We start from the raw sequence: 20000 nt of genomic DNA on the forward strand, positions 1-20000 counted from the left end.
TCTTGGTGAAATCATTAATAAAAATTGGATTCGCTTCCATTCCTATGCTGATGACACACAGCTGTATATTTCAGCAAAGCCAGATGAGAGAGATCAGCTTAACAATGTTGAGGAATGTGTAAACGACATTAGACAGTGGATGCTTAATAACTTTCTTCTGCTCAACTCAGATAAGACAGAAGTACTTTTACTAGGACCACATGCAGCTAGAAGTAAACTTTCTGATTCTGTAGCATCTCTGGATGGTGTTTCTGTTTCAGCGTGTACAGCAGTCAAAGACCTTGGTGTGATTATTGACTCGAGTCTTTCCTTTGAGTCTCACGTGAATAATATCACCAGGATCTCCTTCTTTCACCTTAGAAATATTGCTAAAATTAGAAATATGATGTCGTTACAGGATGCAGAAAAACTAGTTGATGCTTTTGTAACATCTAGATTACACTACTGTAACGCTTTACTGTCTGGGTGTTGGAGTAAGTGCAGAAATAAGCTTCAGTTAGTTCAGAATGCAGCAGCAAGAGTCCTCACTAGATCTAGAAAATATGACCACATCAGCCCTGTATTAATCATCTACACTGCTCCCAATTACATCTCACACTGATTATAAAATACTACTACTGACGTATAAAGCACTTAACGCTCTCACGCCGCAGTATCTGAATGAACTTCTGTACCAATATGATCCTCCACGCCTACTTAGATCAAAAGGTGCTGGCTATCTGTTGGTTCCTTAAATAATGAAGATTACAGCAGGGGGCAGATGTTTCTCTTATAAACCCCACAGTTATGGAACAACCTTCCAACCAGTGTTCGGGACTCAGACACAGTCTCAGTGTTCAAGTCGAGGTTGTAAACTTGTTTATTTAGTCAAACCTTTAATCAGTAGATTTTTTCTCAGTTAAAGGCTCAGATCTGGAGGGAGCATGGATATAGAGTGTTTGGTGAACTGGGATATTTGTATGCTGTCGTCCCCTCACATTCACACGTTCACTCGGGTTTGTTGACGGTGGTGTGGTGGGTCGTCTCTTATCCCAGAGATCCTCATGTCTGTGTTACCTTCTGGTTCTCCCTTTTAGTTATGCTGCCATAGCGAGTCTTGCCGGAGTCCAAACTGCACAGTGACATAAACTTTCATACACCAATAGGGACACCTAATAATCCATATCCTTCTCTTCCCGTCACTCTCTTTCTCTCTCTCTCTCTCTCTCTCTCTCTCTCTCTCTCTCTCTCTCGGTCGAGTTAAACATGCTCCTGAGGCTCCAGTGACCACTGTTTCTGCCCCTTTCCCCTCCGTGGATCTTCACACTTCTGTGCAGCTTGGGACGGTCTCTCATCAACACCTTGGGTGGTTCCATGTAATTCCGGAGTAGAACAGGAGCTTTGAGGATGGACTAGACTGTAGTTAATGTCAACAGTCTCCTACACTGACTCAGGAATACAGTTTGCTTCTGATCATCATCTCTGAACCCCACAGCATTGTATATATGCTTCAAATGGACATTTGGTGCAACCCAGATGAGGATGGGTTCCCTCTTGAGTCTGGTTCCTCTCAAGGTTTCTTCCTTATGCCATCTCGGGGAGTTTTTCCTTGCCACAGTTGCTCATCAGGGACAAACATACTTACAAAGAACATATTTACTTTTAATCACCACATAATCAGTGTAAAGCTGCTTTGAGACAATGTTCATTGTTAAAAGCTCAATACAAATAAACATGAATTGAATTGAATTGAGTTGAAATAAACATGAGTGGAGAGCTACTTGACCTCCAGAGCCTTAAGGACCAAACAAGAGGGACAGATTTATCTGATTCTGTTTGTTCCGCTGTAGATGACAGAAAACTACAGTGGAATAAAATCACGGGGATTATTACGGATGGCGCACCTGCCATGGTTGGGGGCCACAGTGGATTTTCAACTCTGGTGTGCAACAAAGTCAGCGAAGAAGGAGGTAAAGCTATAAAACTCCATTGTATTATTCACCAACAAGTTCTATGTGCCAAACATCTGAAATATGATCATGTTATGAAACCTATGTGATAAAGGCTATTAATTATATTCGCTACAAAGCAACAAAAAAAAGGAAATACAAAAAAGCAACCCCCTCCCCCGTTGGTGGCATGTAAAATTCATGCTGGCCCGTATGACAATTTTTTTTACGTCATTATGGCCCCTGAGCCAAAAAGTTTGGGCACCCCTGAGCTACACTGTCCCCCGCCCCGTTGCATCTCCTACATAGAACATAGTCCACCTGTGTGCACCTTCCTCTACTCTTATACGTCACCCTATGATCCTCCTTCTACCACCATCTGCTCTTCCACATTCCTCTCCTTAAGACCATACCTACTCATCACCTCATCACCTCTGTTCCCTTCACCTACATGCCCATTAAAGTCTGCCCCAATCACCAATCTTTCATTCCTACGTTCACCATCTACCACTTCATCTAACTCACTCCAGAATCTTTCCTTCTCCTCCATCTCAAACCCACTTGTGGAGCATAAACACTGATGACATTTATCATCACCCCTTCAACTTCCAGCTTCACGTTCATCACTCTATCAGAAACTCTCTTCACCTCCACTACACTCTTACTGTACTCTTCCTTCAGAATCCCCCCTACACCATTTCTCTTTCCATCCACACCATGATAGAACAGTTTAAACACCTGCAATGTTCCTGCTCTTACTCCATTTCCACTTGGTCTCCTGAACACACAACATCTCTACCTTTCTCCTCTCCATCATATCAGCTCCCTCTCTCCCTTTACCAGTCATAGTACCAACATTTAAAGTACCAACCCGAACCTCCACTCTCCTCCACTTCTCCTTTCCCTGCTGTCTCTGTAGACGCCTTCCTCCTCTTCTTCTCCTCCTTCAGCCAACAGTAGCACAATTTACACCAGCACCCTGTCGGCTAACGATACCTGTGGTGGTCGTTGGTAACCCGGGCCTCAACCGATCTGCTATGAAATTCTGATTCCTAATCTGCATATTTGATTTGGCACATGTTTTACGCTGGATGTATTTTTTTCGCTTTATTTACCCCTTTATTTTTTTTTTTTATATCTGCCACACAAGTCATTATTTTTATACTGTAAACATCATCAGTTGGCGCATCAATTGTTAAACACATCCATCTCAATCAATAGGGTTTGAGCATTATAGCAGTGGATCTTCCACATCTTTAAACCCATGGAAAGCAGATGTTCATAGAGCTGCTTAGTGCTCAGGGGCATCATCATGCTGGAACAGGTATTGGGTCTCCTAGTTCAAGTGAAGGGAAATGTTCATGCTACTGCGTCCAAAGACCTCCAAAAACCTTTGGGGAGAACCACATATGTCTAGAAAATCCATGCAGATGATATAGACACAGTACAATAATCCACTTTAAATGATCTTATTCTAGTAAATGATTGAAGTTTTCATTGACATGAACACACTTATACACTCGTTCGCTCACCACATGCCGTTTTTTCTTTTCTGTTTTAAAAGAAATTGTAGCTTTTTCTCTGAGAATCTTCTCCTTAGTCACAGCTTTTCCTCTGATTCCTCTGAGTTCTTTCTGACCAATCAGAATCAGAACACAAAGACGCTGAGGTGGCGTAATGGCTTCTCTGTTTATTTTTCTGCAATTTCAACATCAATTATAACAATAATAATAATAATAATAATAATAAAAAAACTTCTCACATCATACAAATCATCAAACATAAAAGCACAAACATGTGACGATGGCTTTTCAAGGAGACGTCACGTCTCCTTACAGTCACAGGATTGAGTTTTATTTATTACTTTATTTTCTTAAACATCTACCTATTTATTTATTCGGATTCAAAAGTGATCTATTAAAGAAACCGGATTAAAATTTTTTATTATTAATTTGTTTCTTTTTTTTTTTATTCCAGAAGTAAATAAGTATGAAATTCATATTCAACTATGTATTTATTTATTTATATATTTAACTATTTAAAAGCAGAACGCAAATTAAATGACCGAATTATTACATAAATTTCTTTTTGTTCAGGTTTTTTTTTTTTTTTTTTTTTTTGCTTTTTTCGGTCTTTTGAGAACTTTCTTTCCTAATTATTATTATTTTTTTAAACCATTTTAACAGTGTGTATATACAAGCGGACATTCGTTCATACATTCATTCGTTCATAACATACAACTGTTCATACATATGCATTCGGATTTAAATAGATCTGACTATAAAAATAAAAATAAAAAAATAACCGTGTAATAATAATAATATCGAACAACGTAAAGGATTTAAGGCTGCCGTTCGGTCGGGGAGGCGGAGAGAGAACGATGTCACGACCCCCGTCATACGGAACGGACCAGAATGGATACGTAATGAAGTTTTAGCATGGCTATGGTCGAACAGAGATTTGCCTTTGATGGGAGTCCAAACTTTCACAGGAAACAGATGATAAAAAAAAAAAGATATATATATATATATAAAAAATTGGGAAACTCAGCGTTTACGCCAGCGAGAGTCAGAATGACGCGTGTGGGAAAATCCTCAGAGACCTTCTATAGCTGCTAAAAACACAAACGCAGGACATTCCACATGGGATGTTTTGTGAGATTTGGATCTATATGATATCCTAAAAAATACAGGTCACGCCCACAGGCCACGCCCACTGATGTGACGTGATTGATTTGTCGCTTGCTAGTGTGAACGTAGAGTCAAAACTTTAGGTCCTGATCATCACTCTAATTAAAGACTCCCATCTTGGCAAAATTAAACTGTTTCCATCAGACACCGAGAGAGTGGAGGAGAGAGACACGCCCACTCTGATGCCCCGCCCCCTGCTACCAGGATCGGTTTCTAAATGACTAACGTCTGATAAATAGGGAATAAAATAGCAGCTGCGCAATACTCAGCCTCGATGAGGTCAGCACCATAAATATCATTTCTCTATCCCTCTCTCCATCTCTTTCTTACCCTCCCAACCCCTGTATATTTCTTTCCCCCACTCCATCCCTCTTCCTCTCCCTCTCGTTTTCTGTCTCTCTTAACACACACATACACACACACACACATACACACACACACCGCACCCCCAAACTCAGCGGTGTTTTCATATGGAAACAGTTCTCTCCGTTCTTTAGTTTTTTCCCGATTCCCAAAACATTCGAAATCTACCGTGTCGGCTTATCAGTGCCTTTTTATACTTTTCTATTTATTTATCTATTTATTTATTTGCTTATTTATAAACATCACAGCTGGACTTGTTTTGTTTTCCTCATTTCGATCCGTCAGTCCGTTAAAAACGTTAAAAACAAATTTAAACAGGAAAAAAAACATGTCCATCATGGGATAAATACAAGAGGACCAGCCTCTGGTACACACACACACACACACACACACACACACACACACACACACACACACACACACACACACGATACAACACTTGAATCACAAAATTACAATGTAGTAAGAGTCATAGGGCTCCAGTGAATGAGAAAAAGTGTGTGTGTGTGTGTGTGTGTGTGTGTGTGTGTGTGTGTGTGTGTGTGTGTGTTAGGTCAGCTTAGCTTGATGTGCGAGTTCTTTTATCCAAGCCCCGAGCTAAAATAGAATAAAAACAAATTCTAGCGACAATGAGTTTGGAGTGGTGTAGAGGTAGCTAACGGCAAATACACACACACACACATATATACACACACACACACACTGTACACACACTGTACACACACTGTAAACAGGCTGTAAAGTGTGGTAGCGGTGTAGCTAGCCCGTGTCTTTGTAATAAACATCATCGCTAATCGCTTTCAAAACTAATATTTGACATTTTTTAAGTTTTTTTTAAAACGGATAAAAATTAGCATCATCTTTTACGTTTATTCGCATTACTAGCAGAACTAGCGTTCGCTCAACAAACAAGGGCTTCGGGTTACACAACAGCGCTGTGCGTTTGCATAGCTCTGTCCTGTTTTACACACACACACACACACACACACACAATGCGAACGCATGCCGTGTATTTCCATATAAATGCACGTATGAAAATAAAGCGGGACGGCAGACGTCCTGAACGCGGCGTCTGTGGAGACGGATGGAGCGGTGGGTTTGCATAGCCTTATTTTTTTTTTTTTTCAGTGCAGTTCAGAAAAAACTTAGTTTTCCTGTAGACATTTTTCAAATCCATGCTAACGATGTGGGTGTGTGTTTGTGTGTGTGTGTGTGTGTGTGTGTGTGTGTGTGTGTGTGTGTGTGTGTGTGTCGTGCTTGGACTTGTGTATTGCTCCACCACGCAAACCTCAAACAAACGAGTGTAATGAGTCCTCGTGCCATCATTCAGGTGTCAGGTGGTGTGTTATTACCATATAAGGGAAGAGGACAGGCCACACACACACACACACACACACACACACACACACACACACGTAAAACATTGGTACTGCGTTTCCATCAGTGTATGTCGGTTCGTCTTTCGCACAGAATCCAGCTGCGCTTTTCACTGAACCCAATAGGAACGAGGTGATCTCCTGCGATGCAGCACGCTAACTAGCATGCTAACCAGCTCGCTATTGCTAGCGTCCTCGTTCCCGTTGTAAACACGTAGACTCCACTGTCTAGCTGTAGTGGTGTCCGAAGAGGAAAAAAAAAAGACCTGGCACCTTCTGTAGAGGCTTTTCTAAAAAAATTAGCATGGTCAGACATGTAAAATAAAAAAGGAGGGAAAAAGTGCCCTTACGGCGTGTTGACCGTTCAGATATGACGCCACGTGAAGCAGGATTGCAGGGTTTTTCCTTTTCAGTACTGGATAAGATCAAGGAGATGAAATGCGATACTGGAACAAGACTGAGCGATGAGTCTTGGATAAAGTTCTAGATGTTCAAACTAAGGGGAGGTCAGGAGAGCAGACTGAGGTCCTCCTGTTGATTCTGGTGAAGACGAGAGTCTTGGAGGCGGAGTAAAAGGCGGAGTAAAGAGGTGGAGAAGCAGAGAGGCAGAGTCTGAGTTAATAGTCCATGATGGGAGCGAGGTCTCGGTTCAGCGTGACTGTGATGTTGGTGTAGAGATTCCTCCTGGCCACTAGGGGGGAGTAGTTCAGGTTGGTCAGACCGTCCAGTCTCTGTCTTTCCTTAGAGTGGCGAAGTAACGTGTACCTGAGAGAGTAAAAAATAACAAATGATCATGATTTTAGATACAAAATATCTTTTGCAGGATCAGTAACCGTATAAAAAAACAGAATTGCTCCAGAGACCTGCCGCGAATACGGCAGCGACCGGATACGCCGCCACTCGCCATACAAGCAACTCTGGTGATTGTATAAATCGGGGCAGCGTCGCGACGCGGCGTGACCCGGCCCCTTCCTCCGTCACACCGCCACCTGTCCATCATCTATTATCTGTCGTCTTTTCACGTGATATGAAATCGCAGGTCAGAGGTCACCGGACTCGAAATGTGAAAAGTCTTCGTGGTTCTGTTTTTCAGCGTTCACATGCGTATGAATGGAAGTCAGTAGTCTGGCCACGCCCCTTTACTGTATTAATGACAATTTGAAAAAGGCCTGTTTTTCTTATATAAAATCTAAATTATTTGAAAATCTAAATAAAATCTTTTCGATTCTGAGTATAATATTAATCGGCATAAAATTACAACAACAACAACAAAAAGATAATAACCAGTCATTTCTAAATCTTTTTTTTTATAAATTGAAATAAATATTTAAAAATACATAAATAAGCAAACTTTAAATGAACTAAACATAAAGATTAAATGCACACTGCTTGCACCCGTCTTCCCTTTTTTTTTTTCCTTTTTTTAAACACGGATTTCTTGAAGCTCAGTGACGTTCAAACATGAGGAAGGATTTGAAGAAGGAGGAGGATAAATGTACATCTTCAACATTTCTTATTTAAAACAATTAATAAAAAAAAATCAGATGACGGAGGAAGTTTAATAAAAAAAAAAGAATAAATTATATGATCGGTTTTATTGTTAGTATTTCAACATTTTCTTCAATTAAAAAAATTAATTGCTTGCTTGATTAATTAATGCTGTATAAATACCTGATATTAAATAGAAATGAATATCCTTCATGTTATCTAAATATTTTAGTTCATTAATTAATTACAAAGATAAATAAATAAATCATTTGGTTAATTAATCTCTTTATTTATTACTAAATAAAAAAATGCTAGTTTAAGTTTCGCTTGTTTCAGTAAATAAAACGAAACAGAATTTTTTAAAAGTGTGTAAAGAATTTCTCTCTCACCTGCCCAGAAACTGCACTTCTCCCCTGTGGTGGTGAGGGATCGACATGTAGCGCCCAAGGTCACCTGAAGGTCGACTCACGGTGTAGCCTGCATACTGAACCCTGCCACAAACACACACATTTCTCTGTCAGTGTTTTTTATTATAATATATGCAGTAAAACACACACACACACACACACACAGACACACACACACACACACACACACGTATATACCACAGTTTATTCACCGTATGTTTTATAGTCCAGAGATTACAATAATCACAATACAGACGTGTATCAGGAAATCAGAATGTGTTGCACTCATAGTCCAGAAAATATGGTGATCTACATTTAAGTACTTTTCCAGAAAGAATGTATTCTCTTAAACAAAGACGTGAATATATTAGAGTGAATTATTGTTCATTAATCACGGTAAATGTGACTCCAGACCACAATGAAATCAGAATACAGGAATATTTCAGGGTTGAATTTCTGGGTTGGTTCAGAAAACACAGTCTATGGATCTTTTTCAGGGAGACCTGTTATCTAAAATATAAGGTTATTAAAATACAGGTATGTTTTAATTATAGTCCAAAAAATACAGTAATGGGAAGTTCATGTGACTTACTTTCTATATAATGTATAAAAAATGTTTCATGACTTATAGTCTAGAAAATATGGAAATCAGAATTCCACACACAGTTGTGAGTCTAGTAGGGGGTGTAACAGTATTCTTTAGTACAGGTACCAAATGCAGTCGTTTTTACATGCGGAACATCAGAGTTCCCGGAGTTCCCTTAGGAACGTATTAAGTGGCGGACCGCAAGTTTGTTTAGGCTCCGCCTTGCACTTTGAGCGCATTTTTTAGTTATTAAACTTGAAAACATACACAACAATTCCAGGGGGTAAAAAAAAAAGGAAAAAAAAAGAAACTAGAGTGAGCGCAGTGTCACTGTGGATACGCACTCCGTACTGGAAATACCATTTGTTTTGTGCATGCAGGAAAACGCTAAAGAATCCATAGCGCTAGCATTAGTCGCTAACCAGGAAGTGGCTAGCGCTATGGATTCTTAGAAAAATCTGGTATATTAATACTTAATGACTTACAGACTCAAAAATACAATAAAGTATTGCTGTATATAAGACTTACAGTCCAAACAGCAGTGTAACAGAATACATCAATATTTCAGGGCTGCCATATAACCCAGAATTTACGCTATTCAGTATTCCCCATGCCGTAATCAGTATACACCTTATTAAGACCTGTACACCACATACTCACAACACACACTCACACACACGCGTTCTAGAAAATGTGCTACCTGTTCCAGAGGTCGTCGTCCTCCCCGCCCCAGCCCCAGAATGCATTGGGAAAACCGTTGATCTTCTGAAACTGTTCAGCTGTGAGACCGCTCACGCCGCCGAAAAACTCATCGTACGGCAACCTGCGGAGGACACGTGCAAAATAAACAAGAAGTAGAACAGACGACCGTTACATGCACAAGTTCCTCTTACACACACACACACACACACACACACACACACACACACACACACACACAAACACACACAATTTCCCGAATGTGACTTGTTGAACTTTTGTTACCAGTAATAGAGGAACTAGTGTGTGTGTGTGTGGGGGGGGGGGGGGGGGTGTTGATACACAAACACACTCACATGTAGGAGTATTTGTTGAGTTTGACAGCGAAGTGACGTGGCATTCCGCTGCAGCCGTAGTAATTGCGGTCGTTTTCCAGGATGTGATCCACGTCGTGGAAAATCATGCAGTCCCACGGAACGTCCTTCATCGCCTCCTTAAAGCCCACGTTAAAGAGCATGGCACGGTTAAAGGGCTCGTCTCCTGCCTGGAGCACACACACACACACACACACACACACACACACACACACACACACACACACACACACAGTGTAAGTGTGTGTGATAAAGTACAGACACTTCTGACACAACACTGTTCTCAGACTTCATACAAACTCAGACTCACTTTCCTTCCGTCCTGGTGGAATTCACAGTCTGCCTCTGTCTCACTGTGGGCTGATTCCTTTCTTCCCTTCTTTTTTTCTCCCCCTGCTTTCTTTCTATCTCTCCCTCGTGAATTCTTAGCCTGTCTCTCTCTGTCTTTTTCTTTCAATATTTTTCTTCATATAACAGAAGAAAAAAAGAATATAAACAGAAGATGAAGAGAGAAACAGAAAATAGTGAATATGAACAGAAAACAAAGAAGAACAAAAGAAGAGAGAAAAGATGGACAGAAATTGAAGAGAAGATGAATAAAAGAGGAAGAGAATGCAAAGAAATGAACAATATAATATAAATAAAGGATGGAGAAAAGATAAAGAGAAGATTAATATAGAAGGTGGAGAGAAGATGAAGAGAAGATGAAGAGAAGATGGAGAGAAGATGAGAAGATTAATATAGAAGATAAAGAGAAGATGAGAAGATTAATATAGAAGATGGAGAGAAGATGAGAAGATTAATATAGAAGATAAAGAGAAGATGAGAAGATTAATATAGAAGATAAAGAGAAGATGAGAAGATTAATATAGAAGATAAAGAGAAGATGAGAAGATTAATATAGAAGATGGAGAGAAGATGAGAAGATTAATATAGAAGGTGGAGAGAAGATGAGAAGATTAATATAGAAGATAAAGAGAAGATGAGAAGATTAATATAGAAGATGGAGAGAAGATGAGAAGATTAATATAGAAGATAAAGAGAAGATGAGAAGATTAATATAGAAGATAAAGAGAAGATGAGAAGATTAATATAGAAGATGGAGAGAAGATGAGAAGATTAATATAGAAGGTGGAGAGAAGATGAGAAGATTAATATAGAAGATAAAGAGAAGATGAGAAGATTAATATAGAAGATGGAGAGAAGATGAGAAGATTAATATAGAAGATAAAGAGAAGATGAGAAGATTAATATAGAAGATGGAGAGAAGATGAGAAGATTAATATAGAAGGTGGAGAGAAGATGAGAAGATTAATATAGAAGGTGGAGAGAAGATGAGAAGATTATTATAGAAGATGAGGAGCAGAAGTAGAGAAGCTGAATGATGGCTGGTGTTTTTCACCTGTTCGATGATGTAGAAGCCGAACTGGAGTCGTTGTCTCTGCAGTACTGGAATGAGGTGACGCAGGAGAATGGGGAGATGTTCATGACGGTTTCTGAAAGGCACCAGGATGGCCACCTGAGGGAGAGACAGAAGAATTCCAACTTTCTCTCCCAGACTTTCTGTTTCACATCATTGCCCCAAAACAATATCTTTTATTTTCGGATTTTTCCTCGTTCCCATGGAAACACTGGGAGATTACAGGCTTACAGAGGTCAGGGTATTACAGTGTGTGTGTGTGTGTGTGTGTGTGTGTGTGTGTGTGTGTGTGTGTGTGTGTGTGTGTGTGTGTGTGTGTGTGTGTGTGTGTGTGCGCAGGTGGAGGTAAAAATAAATCCATCTTTCGAGTTGTTGATTTTGGAGCTGAGGCGGTTTGCATAACGGCGTCAGCTCGTGTTTTCACCTCGGCGTCTGAGCAGCTGCTGAAACGTATGTGAGAAAACTTCAGAACCAAACTTTCATCTCCTCACCTTCCTGTCTGGACTTACTGAGAGAACACTGTTTCCTGTTCTCCACAGTTCCTCTGAGGAACCCTTGAAGAACTCTACAGAAGAGTTCATCTATAAAAGGGCTGCAATTATGACAAAGCTAAACAGGGTACGTGTTTAATGTGGAGCTGCTCTCAGGGGGATGGATAGATGGACTGATAGATTTGTGGATGGATGGATGGATGGATGGATGAATGGATGGATGGATGGATGGATGGATAGATGCATGGATGAAAAGACAGACGGATAGACGTATGGATGGATGGATGGATGGATGGCTGTGATAATAGAAAAAGAACAGGGTTTGTGTTGAGTTTCACGAGTGGAAGAAAGGATGAAGAAAGACAAATGAACAGATAAATGAATAGAATGAAAAGAATGAAGCCAGCCACATTGGAGGAGACATGGATAAATTGAGGGATGGATGGATTAAAGGATGGATAGATTGATTAATGAACAGTTGGTTGGAATGGTTGAAATAATAGTTGGATGAATAAATGAATGGATAGATGAACTGATAGATAGAGAAGAATAGAAAATAGATGGATGGATGGATGGATGGATGGATGGATGGATGGATGGATGGATGGATGGATGTGAAGGTGGATGGATAGATGGGATGTTTCTTTAATTTGAGAGTAATTAAAAAGTGGTATGTACATGAAAAAAAGGATGGATGGATAAATTGATGGATGGCTGAATGGATGGATGGATGGAATCACAAGGGAAGAGAAAAGAGTTTAAATGGAGATGGTTGGATGAATGAATATGATGCTACTGCTAGAATGAATGTGTGGATGAATTGGGGAAAGAGAGAAGAAGAAGAGAGACAGACAGATAAAGAGATGGAGGGATGAGATTCGGACGCACTTTCCAGCGGGGGATGCAGTCGTGGGGTTTCCAGTGGCCTCCGAGGCGGACTGGGGAGTCGGATTTCAGTAAATTCTTCTCCACTTTTCCGAGAGAAATCTCACTCATGTCCAATTTCAGCCTGCCCTCTGAGAGAGAGAGAGAGAGAGAGAGAGAGAGAGAGAGAGAGTTGTAAATGTGGTGTTGATATATCATGAGAGTAAACGTGTGTGAAGAGAAACATACTCATGGTGGGCAGTTTTTCAGGGCAGATGTCGGTGGGTAGGTACGTAAACCCCACGGGCAGGTACGGAGTGGGCGGGGCAACTGTTTCACTCAGGTTAAAGTCATACAAGTAGTCTGCAGAGAGAGAGAGAGAGAGAGAGAGAGAGAGAGAGAGAGAGAGAGAGAGAGAGAGAGAGAGAGACATAAAAAATTAATAACTAAGAATAAATCTAAGTCTCATCAAACAGTCACAAAGACCCAAAACCTTGATTTATTTTGTCTCTGGTCTTTATTTTCTATCCCTGCGAGGTAAAAAACACGACTCTGAATACGAGCAACTTTTTCCCCACTTAACTGATGATGCAATACTGGGATTTGCCCCTTAATTTTCCCCTTTAATACGATCTTGGCGGCAGTTGCCATGGTTACTGTAGAGATGAGATGTTTCTGAATCACGATTCCTTCAGGGATTTATTATTTGTTATTTATAGATTTATAGACAATATTAAACTCCTTGTCCCTGTACCTGTTCCGTTGGCACTGTAGGCACTTCTCACCACCTGCTCCAGAACCTGAGCTCCAATGTTCCTCATGTTCTCACGGATCTTCATTCCCCGAGCCTGGACCATGAACAGATACTCGTTCACTATTGAGAAAAAAAGATAAACAAAAAGTCCCTTAATTTCCCGGAAATGTTCCTGCTTTTGACCTGGTGTATATAAACAGCCTTCACCAGCCTGCTGGTGTTTCATTGTTCTGCTTAATGTGTTTCTGAGAAACCTACAGAAACCTTCATGAACACGTTACGAGTGTAAATAATCAGGATTAGCCGTAAAGCTGCAGGTTTAGCATACGCTTCTGAAATAGCATGTGGGCAGGACATCTGCCTTGTGTGTACTCCGGTCTTTTGTGACTCAAATATGGAGCGAGGGAGCGAGAAAGAAAGAAAGAGAGAGAGAGAGAGAGAGAGAGAGAGAGAGAGAGAGAGAGAGAGAGAGAGAGAGAGGGAGAGAGAGAGAGGGAGAGATTTTTGATTGACAAGCCGTACAGAAGACAAACACATTCCCTACAGCGGTGTGTCAACACTCCAGCACATATTATTCACACGACACTCATTCGCTTGTTTGATCGAGACGTTATAATCTGAGTAATTCATTTCATTCATTCTATTGATTATTTATCGTATTTCCACTTGAACAGGAAAAAGAAGTTTTGGGTTCCTGCTTGTTCAGCGGGTTTTCAGGAGACAACAGGAAGTTTAGGAAACGCTGCTTTCAGCTCTTTATGGTGAAACGAGGCAAGACAGAGGGCAAATCGTGTCCCCTGTGATCTCCAGAGCTGGAACTGTTTGCTGCGTAAACACTTTGGCTTTAAAGAGGGACGAGGAGCAGTGCTGTGATCTACACACACACACACACACACACACACACACACACACACACACACACACACACTCGAAATGCTCTAAATTAAGGTTTACAACAACAGTACAAAGCTATTAACTGAGTTTCTTAATCCTGCTCTTCTGTTCCTTTATGTATTCACTGGGGGGGGGGGGGGGTTGGGGGGGGGGGAGAAAATATCGATACACTTGATCACTTGATTATCGCGATATTTTTTTTGCCGATACTGTATCTGTTTTCAGAAAAGAAGAAAAAAAATATATATATTGTTGTTTTGTTTTTTGGTTTATATCCCGAGCACATGATAGATAACAGTCTTCTTATCTCGGAACTTCAACAGTAACAGGAAGTCCCGGAGAAAGTCACTAATGCTAGCACGTTTACTGGGGGCGCTGCTGTAAAAATAATGACGGTATAACGGGTATAAGTATTAGCAGCGTAGACTGACTTTTTTTTTATGTGCGGTTTGTTTTTCAGGTTGCACTTATAACCAAACGAAGCTTCGTTTGTGGCTTAAAGAACACAGCGCTATATACACAGCGCTAACGTTAGTGCAGGCGTCACCTGTGAGAGTGATGACACGCCCGTGTTTCCTCACCTGACTGCATTCTCTACCTGAAAAAAATGTATAGTTTTTCCTGCTCTTCATTTTCTTGCCACCACACGATTGGAGCTTTTGGATGTAATACACTAGAATACACAGATGTAATACACTGACCGTTTTTCTTTTTCCAAAACGACCATGTTTATACACGTTACAGAGGTTTTCTAAAGTGTTATATTATATTTATTAATACATTTCTTTATTTATTTAGTTTTTTTTTATTATTTATTCATATTTCTAACCCAGCCATTAGGGAGGCACAAGCCAGTGTACTCTTATTGCCGGTCCCAAGCCCGGGTAAATGGGGAGGGTTGCGTTAGGAAGGGCATCCAGCGTAAAACATGTGCCAAATCAAATATGCGGATCACAAATGAGAATTTCATACCGGATCGGTCGAGGCCCGGGTTAACAACGACCGCCACAGGTATCGTTAGCCGACAGGGTACCGGTGGAAATTGGGCTACTGTTGGCTGAAGGAGGAGAAGAAGAGGAGGAAGACGTCTACAGAGACGGCAGGGAAAGGAGAAGTGGAGGAGAGTAGAGGTTCGGGTTGGTACTTTAAATGTTGGTACTATGACGGGTAAAGGGAGAGAGATAGCTGATATGATGGAGAGGAGAAAGGTAGATGTGTTGTGTGTTCAGGAGACCAAGTGGAAAGTGAGTAAGAGCAGGAACATTGGAGGTGTTTAAACTGTTCTATCATGGTGTGGATGGGAAGAGAAATGGTGTAGGGGTGATTCTGAAGGAAGAGTACAGTAAGAGTTAAAGAAAGTTTCTGATAGAGTGATGAACGTGAAGCTGGAAGTTGAAGGGATGATGATAAATGTCATCAGTGTTTATGCTCCACAAGTTGGCTGTGAGATGGAGGAGAAGGAAAGATTCTGGAGTGAATTAGATGAAGTGGTAGATGGTGTACCTAGGAAAGAACGATTGGTGATTGGGGCAGACTTTAATGGGCATGTAGGTGAAGGGAACAGAGGTGATGAGGAGGTGATGGTAGGTATGGTTTTAAGGAGAGGAATGTGGAAGGGCAGATGGTGGTAGATTTTGCTAAAAGGATGGAAATGGCAGTGGTGAACACGTATTTTAAGAAGAAGGAGGATCATAGGGTGACGTATAAGAGTGGAGGAAGGTGCACACAGGTGGACTATGTTCTATGCAGGAGATGCAACCTGAAGGAGATTGGAGACTGTAAGGTGTTGGCGGGGGACAGTGTAGCTAGACAGCATCGGATGGTGGTCTGTAGGATGGTTTTGGAGGCGAAAAAGAAGAGGAGGAGAGTGAGGACTGAAAGAAGAATAAGATGGTGGAAACTGAAGGAGGAAGAGTGTAGTGTGAGGTTCAGGGAAGAGGTCAGACAGGGGCTCGGTGGTGGTGAAGAGGTGCTGGATGATTGGGCAACTACTGCAGGAGTGATGAGGGAGGCAGCTAGAAAAGTACTTGGTGTGACATCTGGAAATAGAAAGCAAGACAAGGAGACGTGGTGGTGGAATGAGGAAGTGCAGGAGAGCATTAGGGGAAAGAGGTTGGCAAAACAGAAGTGGGATCGACAGAGTGATGAGAAAAGTAGGCAGGAGTACAAGGAGATGCGGCAGCAGGTAAAAAGGGATGTGGCGAAAGCCAAGGAAAAGGCATATGAGTAGCTGTAGGAGAAGTTGGACACTAAGGAAGGAGAAAAGGATTTATACCAATTGTTCAGGCAGAGGAACCGAGCTGGGAAGGATGTACTGCAAGTTAGAGCAGTAAAGGATGGAGATGGAAATGTGTTGACTAGTGAGGAGAGTGTGTTGAGAAGATGGAGGGAGTATTTTGAGCAGCTGATGAATGAGGAAAATCAGAGAGAGAGAAGGTTGGATGATGTGGAGTTGGTGAAGCAGGATGTAGATAGGATTAGTAAGGAGGAAGTGAGAGCAGCGATTAAGAGGATGAAGAATGGAAAGTCGGTTGGACCAGATGACATACCGGTAGAAGCGTGGAGATGTTTAGGAGGGATGGCAGTGGAGTTTTTAACCAGATTGTTTAACAGGATTCTGGAAGGTAAGAAGATGCCTGAGGAATGGAGAAGGAGTGTGCTGGTACCGATCTTTAAGCATAAGGGAGATGTGCAGACCTGCAGTAACTACAGGGGAATAAAGTTGATCAGTCACACCATGAAGTTATGGGAAAGAGTAGTGGAAGCCAGGCTGAGAGAAGAGGTGACCATCTGTGAGCAACAGTATGGTTTCATGCCGAGGAAGAGCACCACAGACGCCTTATTTGCTTTGAGGATGTTGATGGAGAAGTATAGAGAAGGACAGAAGGAGCTGCATTGTGTATTTGTGGATTTAGAGAAAGCAGGGTGCCGAGAGAGGAGTTGTGGTATTGTATGAGGAGGTCAGGTGTGTCAGAGAAGTATGTGAGGGTGGTGCAGGACATGTATGAGGACAGTGTGACGGCAGTAAAGTGTGCAGTAGGTACGACAGACTGGTTCAGGGTGAAGGTTGGACTGCATCAAGGATCGGCCCTGAGCCCTTTCCTGTTTGCAGTGGTGATGGACAGGTTGAAGGACGAGGTCAGACAGGAGTCTCCCTGGACTATGATGTTTGCAGATGATATTGTGATTTGTGGTGAGAGTAGAGAGCAGGTTGAGAAGATCCTGGAGAGGTGGAGATATGCGCTGGAGAGAAAGGGAATGAAAGTCAGTAGGAGTAAGACAGAGTACATGTGTGTGAATGAGAGGGAGGGCAGTGGAGGGGTGTGGTTGCAGGGAGAAGAGGTGGAGAAGGTGGAGGAGTTCAGGTACCTGGGGTCAACAGTGCAGAGTAATGGAGAGTGTGTTAGAGAAGTGAAGAAAAGAGTGCAGGCAGGGTGGAGTGGGTGGAGAAGAGTGATAGCAGGAGTGATTTGTGATTTGTGACGAGGATGGATAAGATTAGAAATGAGTTTATTAGAGGGACAGCACATGTAGGATGTTTTGGTGACAAGGTGAGGGAGGTGAGATTGAGATGGTTTGGACATGTGCAGAGGAGGGACATGAATTATATTGGTAGAAGAATGCTGAGGATGGAGCCACCAGGTAGGAGGAAAAGAGGAAGATCAAGGAGGAGGTTCATGGATGTGGTGAGGGAAGACATGCAGGTAGTTGGTGTGAAAGAGGCAGATGTAGAGGACAGAGGGGTCTGGAGACGGATGATCCGCTGTGGAGACACTAATGGGAGCAGCCGAAAGAAGAAGAAGAAGAAGAAGATTATTTATTCATATTTCTGCACATTAATTATTATAATTTCTTTTTTGTTTTGTATCATTATTTTTTTAGCCCCAGGCCTTTTGACGTAAATAATAAAAATAAATTGTAATAATTATAAAAAATAAAAAATAAAAAAAAACTTGCATTAGAATAAGAAAATATTTGAGACCAGTGAAATATAAAATAAATAAAAAATCAGGAAACAATTATTATTAATATTATTATTATTATTAATATACACAAAAAAGCAATGAATGAAGCAATGCAAAAAAAAAAAAAGGGAATTAGAATAAAATAAATAAAAGGTGAGATCAGAACTTATTAGAAAAATGTAAAAAGGACTTCAGCCAACAGAGGGCGCTAAAACCTTCACCCTCAAATAAAATTAAAGGTCTGAGCATGATCAGAGTTCATTCCAAATCCAGAAATTTACTAAACACAACAACCAAAATACTAAAACAACCCTGATTTTAAGCGTGTTTTTATATCATGCATCACGGATTCCTATGAAATCATGAGATTATTCCGGGTCATGAAGCAGTTTTTTTAAATCCCATACTGCCACTTTAATACAAAAAGATCAGTTTCAGAAAACAGGAGTTTCTCGTTTTCCTTCATGTGGCAACTGGAGCCATTTACAATCTAAAGGCAGAAATGCTGCTGCAAAACAAAACAACACACACACACACACACACACACACACACACACACACACAGACATATGACCAGCAGGAAATGTACAGGTGCAGTCACATTCTCCTGCAGGCCACTGATTTGAATCTGGCTTACATTTGCATACCAGAGAAAGAAAGACAAAGAGAGAGAGTAAGTGAGAGAGTGAGTGTGATGGACAGAGCAGGGAAGCGAGAGAGAGAGAGAGTGAGAGAGAGAGAGAGAGAGAGAGAGAGAGAGAGAGAGAGAGAGAGAGAGAGAGAGATATTGCATGACAATTCTCCCTGTGGGTGAAGTATTTATACAGGGATAAGTGCTGTATATAAACTAACAAGCCAAAAGTTTCTGAACATCTCATTCCACATCGAGTTCTCATGTGCTGGTATAATGAGCTCCACTCTTCTGGGAAGATGTTCCACTAGATATTCTGGAGATTCTTCCAGCTATAAGGGTGTGAGTAAAGTCAGGTTCTGATGTAGGTGAGAAGGTGAGGAGGTTCCTGAGGTGCACTCAGCGTTCACATTCATCCCAAAGGTGTTCAATAGAGTTTATAGTTATGGATCTTCCACATCTTGGAAGATGGAGAGCAGATTCTGTTCATGCTGGAGCAGGTTTTGGGTCTCCTAGTTCAAGTGAAGGCAAAATGTCATGCTCCCGCATCCAAAAACATCTGAAACAATTGTGTGTCTCCAAACAGTTTGGAGATGAACCACATATGGCTGGAAAAAGGGCGGAGTTTATTATAATTAGGACTAATGATTATTTATTATGCTGAACTCTTACAAATGTATTTATTTATATTTTATCAAATAAATAAAATCAAAAGGAATAAAGCCTCACACTTCCTCTTTATCTCCAGCCAGCAAAAGCAGCTTCACTGCACAAGCAATTACAGTCGTATTGATTCAAGCTGCTGTGCGAGATGAAGGAAGTCGGCCGTTTTTACGACGCGAGAAAATGGCTTTTCCTTTCCAATCACACGGAACTGCTCACGTTCGCTTTTTTCATCCGTCCTCTTTCGTCTGACTCCGAGTCGACGCTCCAATTTCTTTTCTGCTTGAGGTGCAGTTTGTTAAATTCCCATTTCACGTTACTGCACTTGTCTGATGGATTCAGGTCTCCTGAGAACCTCGAACCCTCGACTCGAACCCCAACACCTGCTCAGGGTCTTAATGGGGTTT

At 41.2% G+C, this 20000-nt stretch overlaps 1 protein-coding gene and 2 long non-coding RNA genes across 3 annotated transcripts in view; 2 read left to right on the forward strand and 1 right to left on the reverse strand.

Moving 5' to 3' along the window:
* Positions 1-1828, forward strand: part of LOC310714973 — a 2738-nt gene extending 910 nt beyond the window's left edge. The window contains exon 2 of the long non-coding RNA XR_014530204.1: positions 1734-1828. This is a non-coding gene — a long non-coding RNA (uncharacterized lncRNA). The remainder of the gene's footprint in view (positions 1-1733) is intronic.
* A 1770-nt stretch (positions 1829-3598) lies between these two features.
* The window catches only part of b4galt5 (UDP-Gal:betaGlcNAc beta 1,4- galactosyltransferase, polypeptide 5), a 35626-nt gene continuing 19224 nt past the window's right edge, over positions 3599-20000 (reverse strand). The window contains exons 2-9 of the mRNA XM_083520979.1: positions 13441-13560; positions 12936-13049; positions 12711-12838; positions 11314-11430; positions 9894-10081; positions 9539-9661; positions 8235-8336; positions 3599-7122 (exon numbers count right to left, since the gene is read on the reverse strand). Of these exons, the coding sequence (XP_083377105.1) occupies positions 6975-7122; positions 8235-8336; positions 9539-9661; positions 9894-10081; positions 11314-11430; positions 12711-12838; positions 12936-13049; positions 13441-13560 (1040 nt within the window). The 3' untranslated portion in view covers positions 3599-6974. The remainder of the gene's footprint in view (positions 7123-8234; positions 8337-9538; positions 9662-9893; positions 10082-11313; positions 11431-12710; positions 12839-12935; positions 13050-13440; positions 13561-20000) is intronic.
* Positions 11438-12051, forward strand: LOC310714970. The gene is made up of 2 exons (XR_014530201.1): positions 11438-11628; positions 11671-12051. It is a non-coding gene; the product is annotated as an uncharacterized lncRNA (long non-coding RNA).

The sequence above is a fragment of the Silurus aristotelis genome, assembly GCF_946808225.1.
Source record: "Silurus aristotelis genome assembly, chromosome: 19".
Taxonomy (NCBI): Eukaryota; Metazoa; Chordata; class Actinopteri; order Siluriformes; family Siluridae; genus Silurus; species Silurus aristotelis.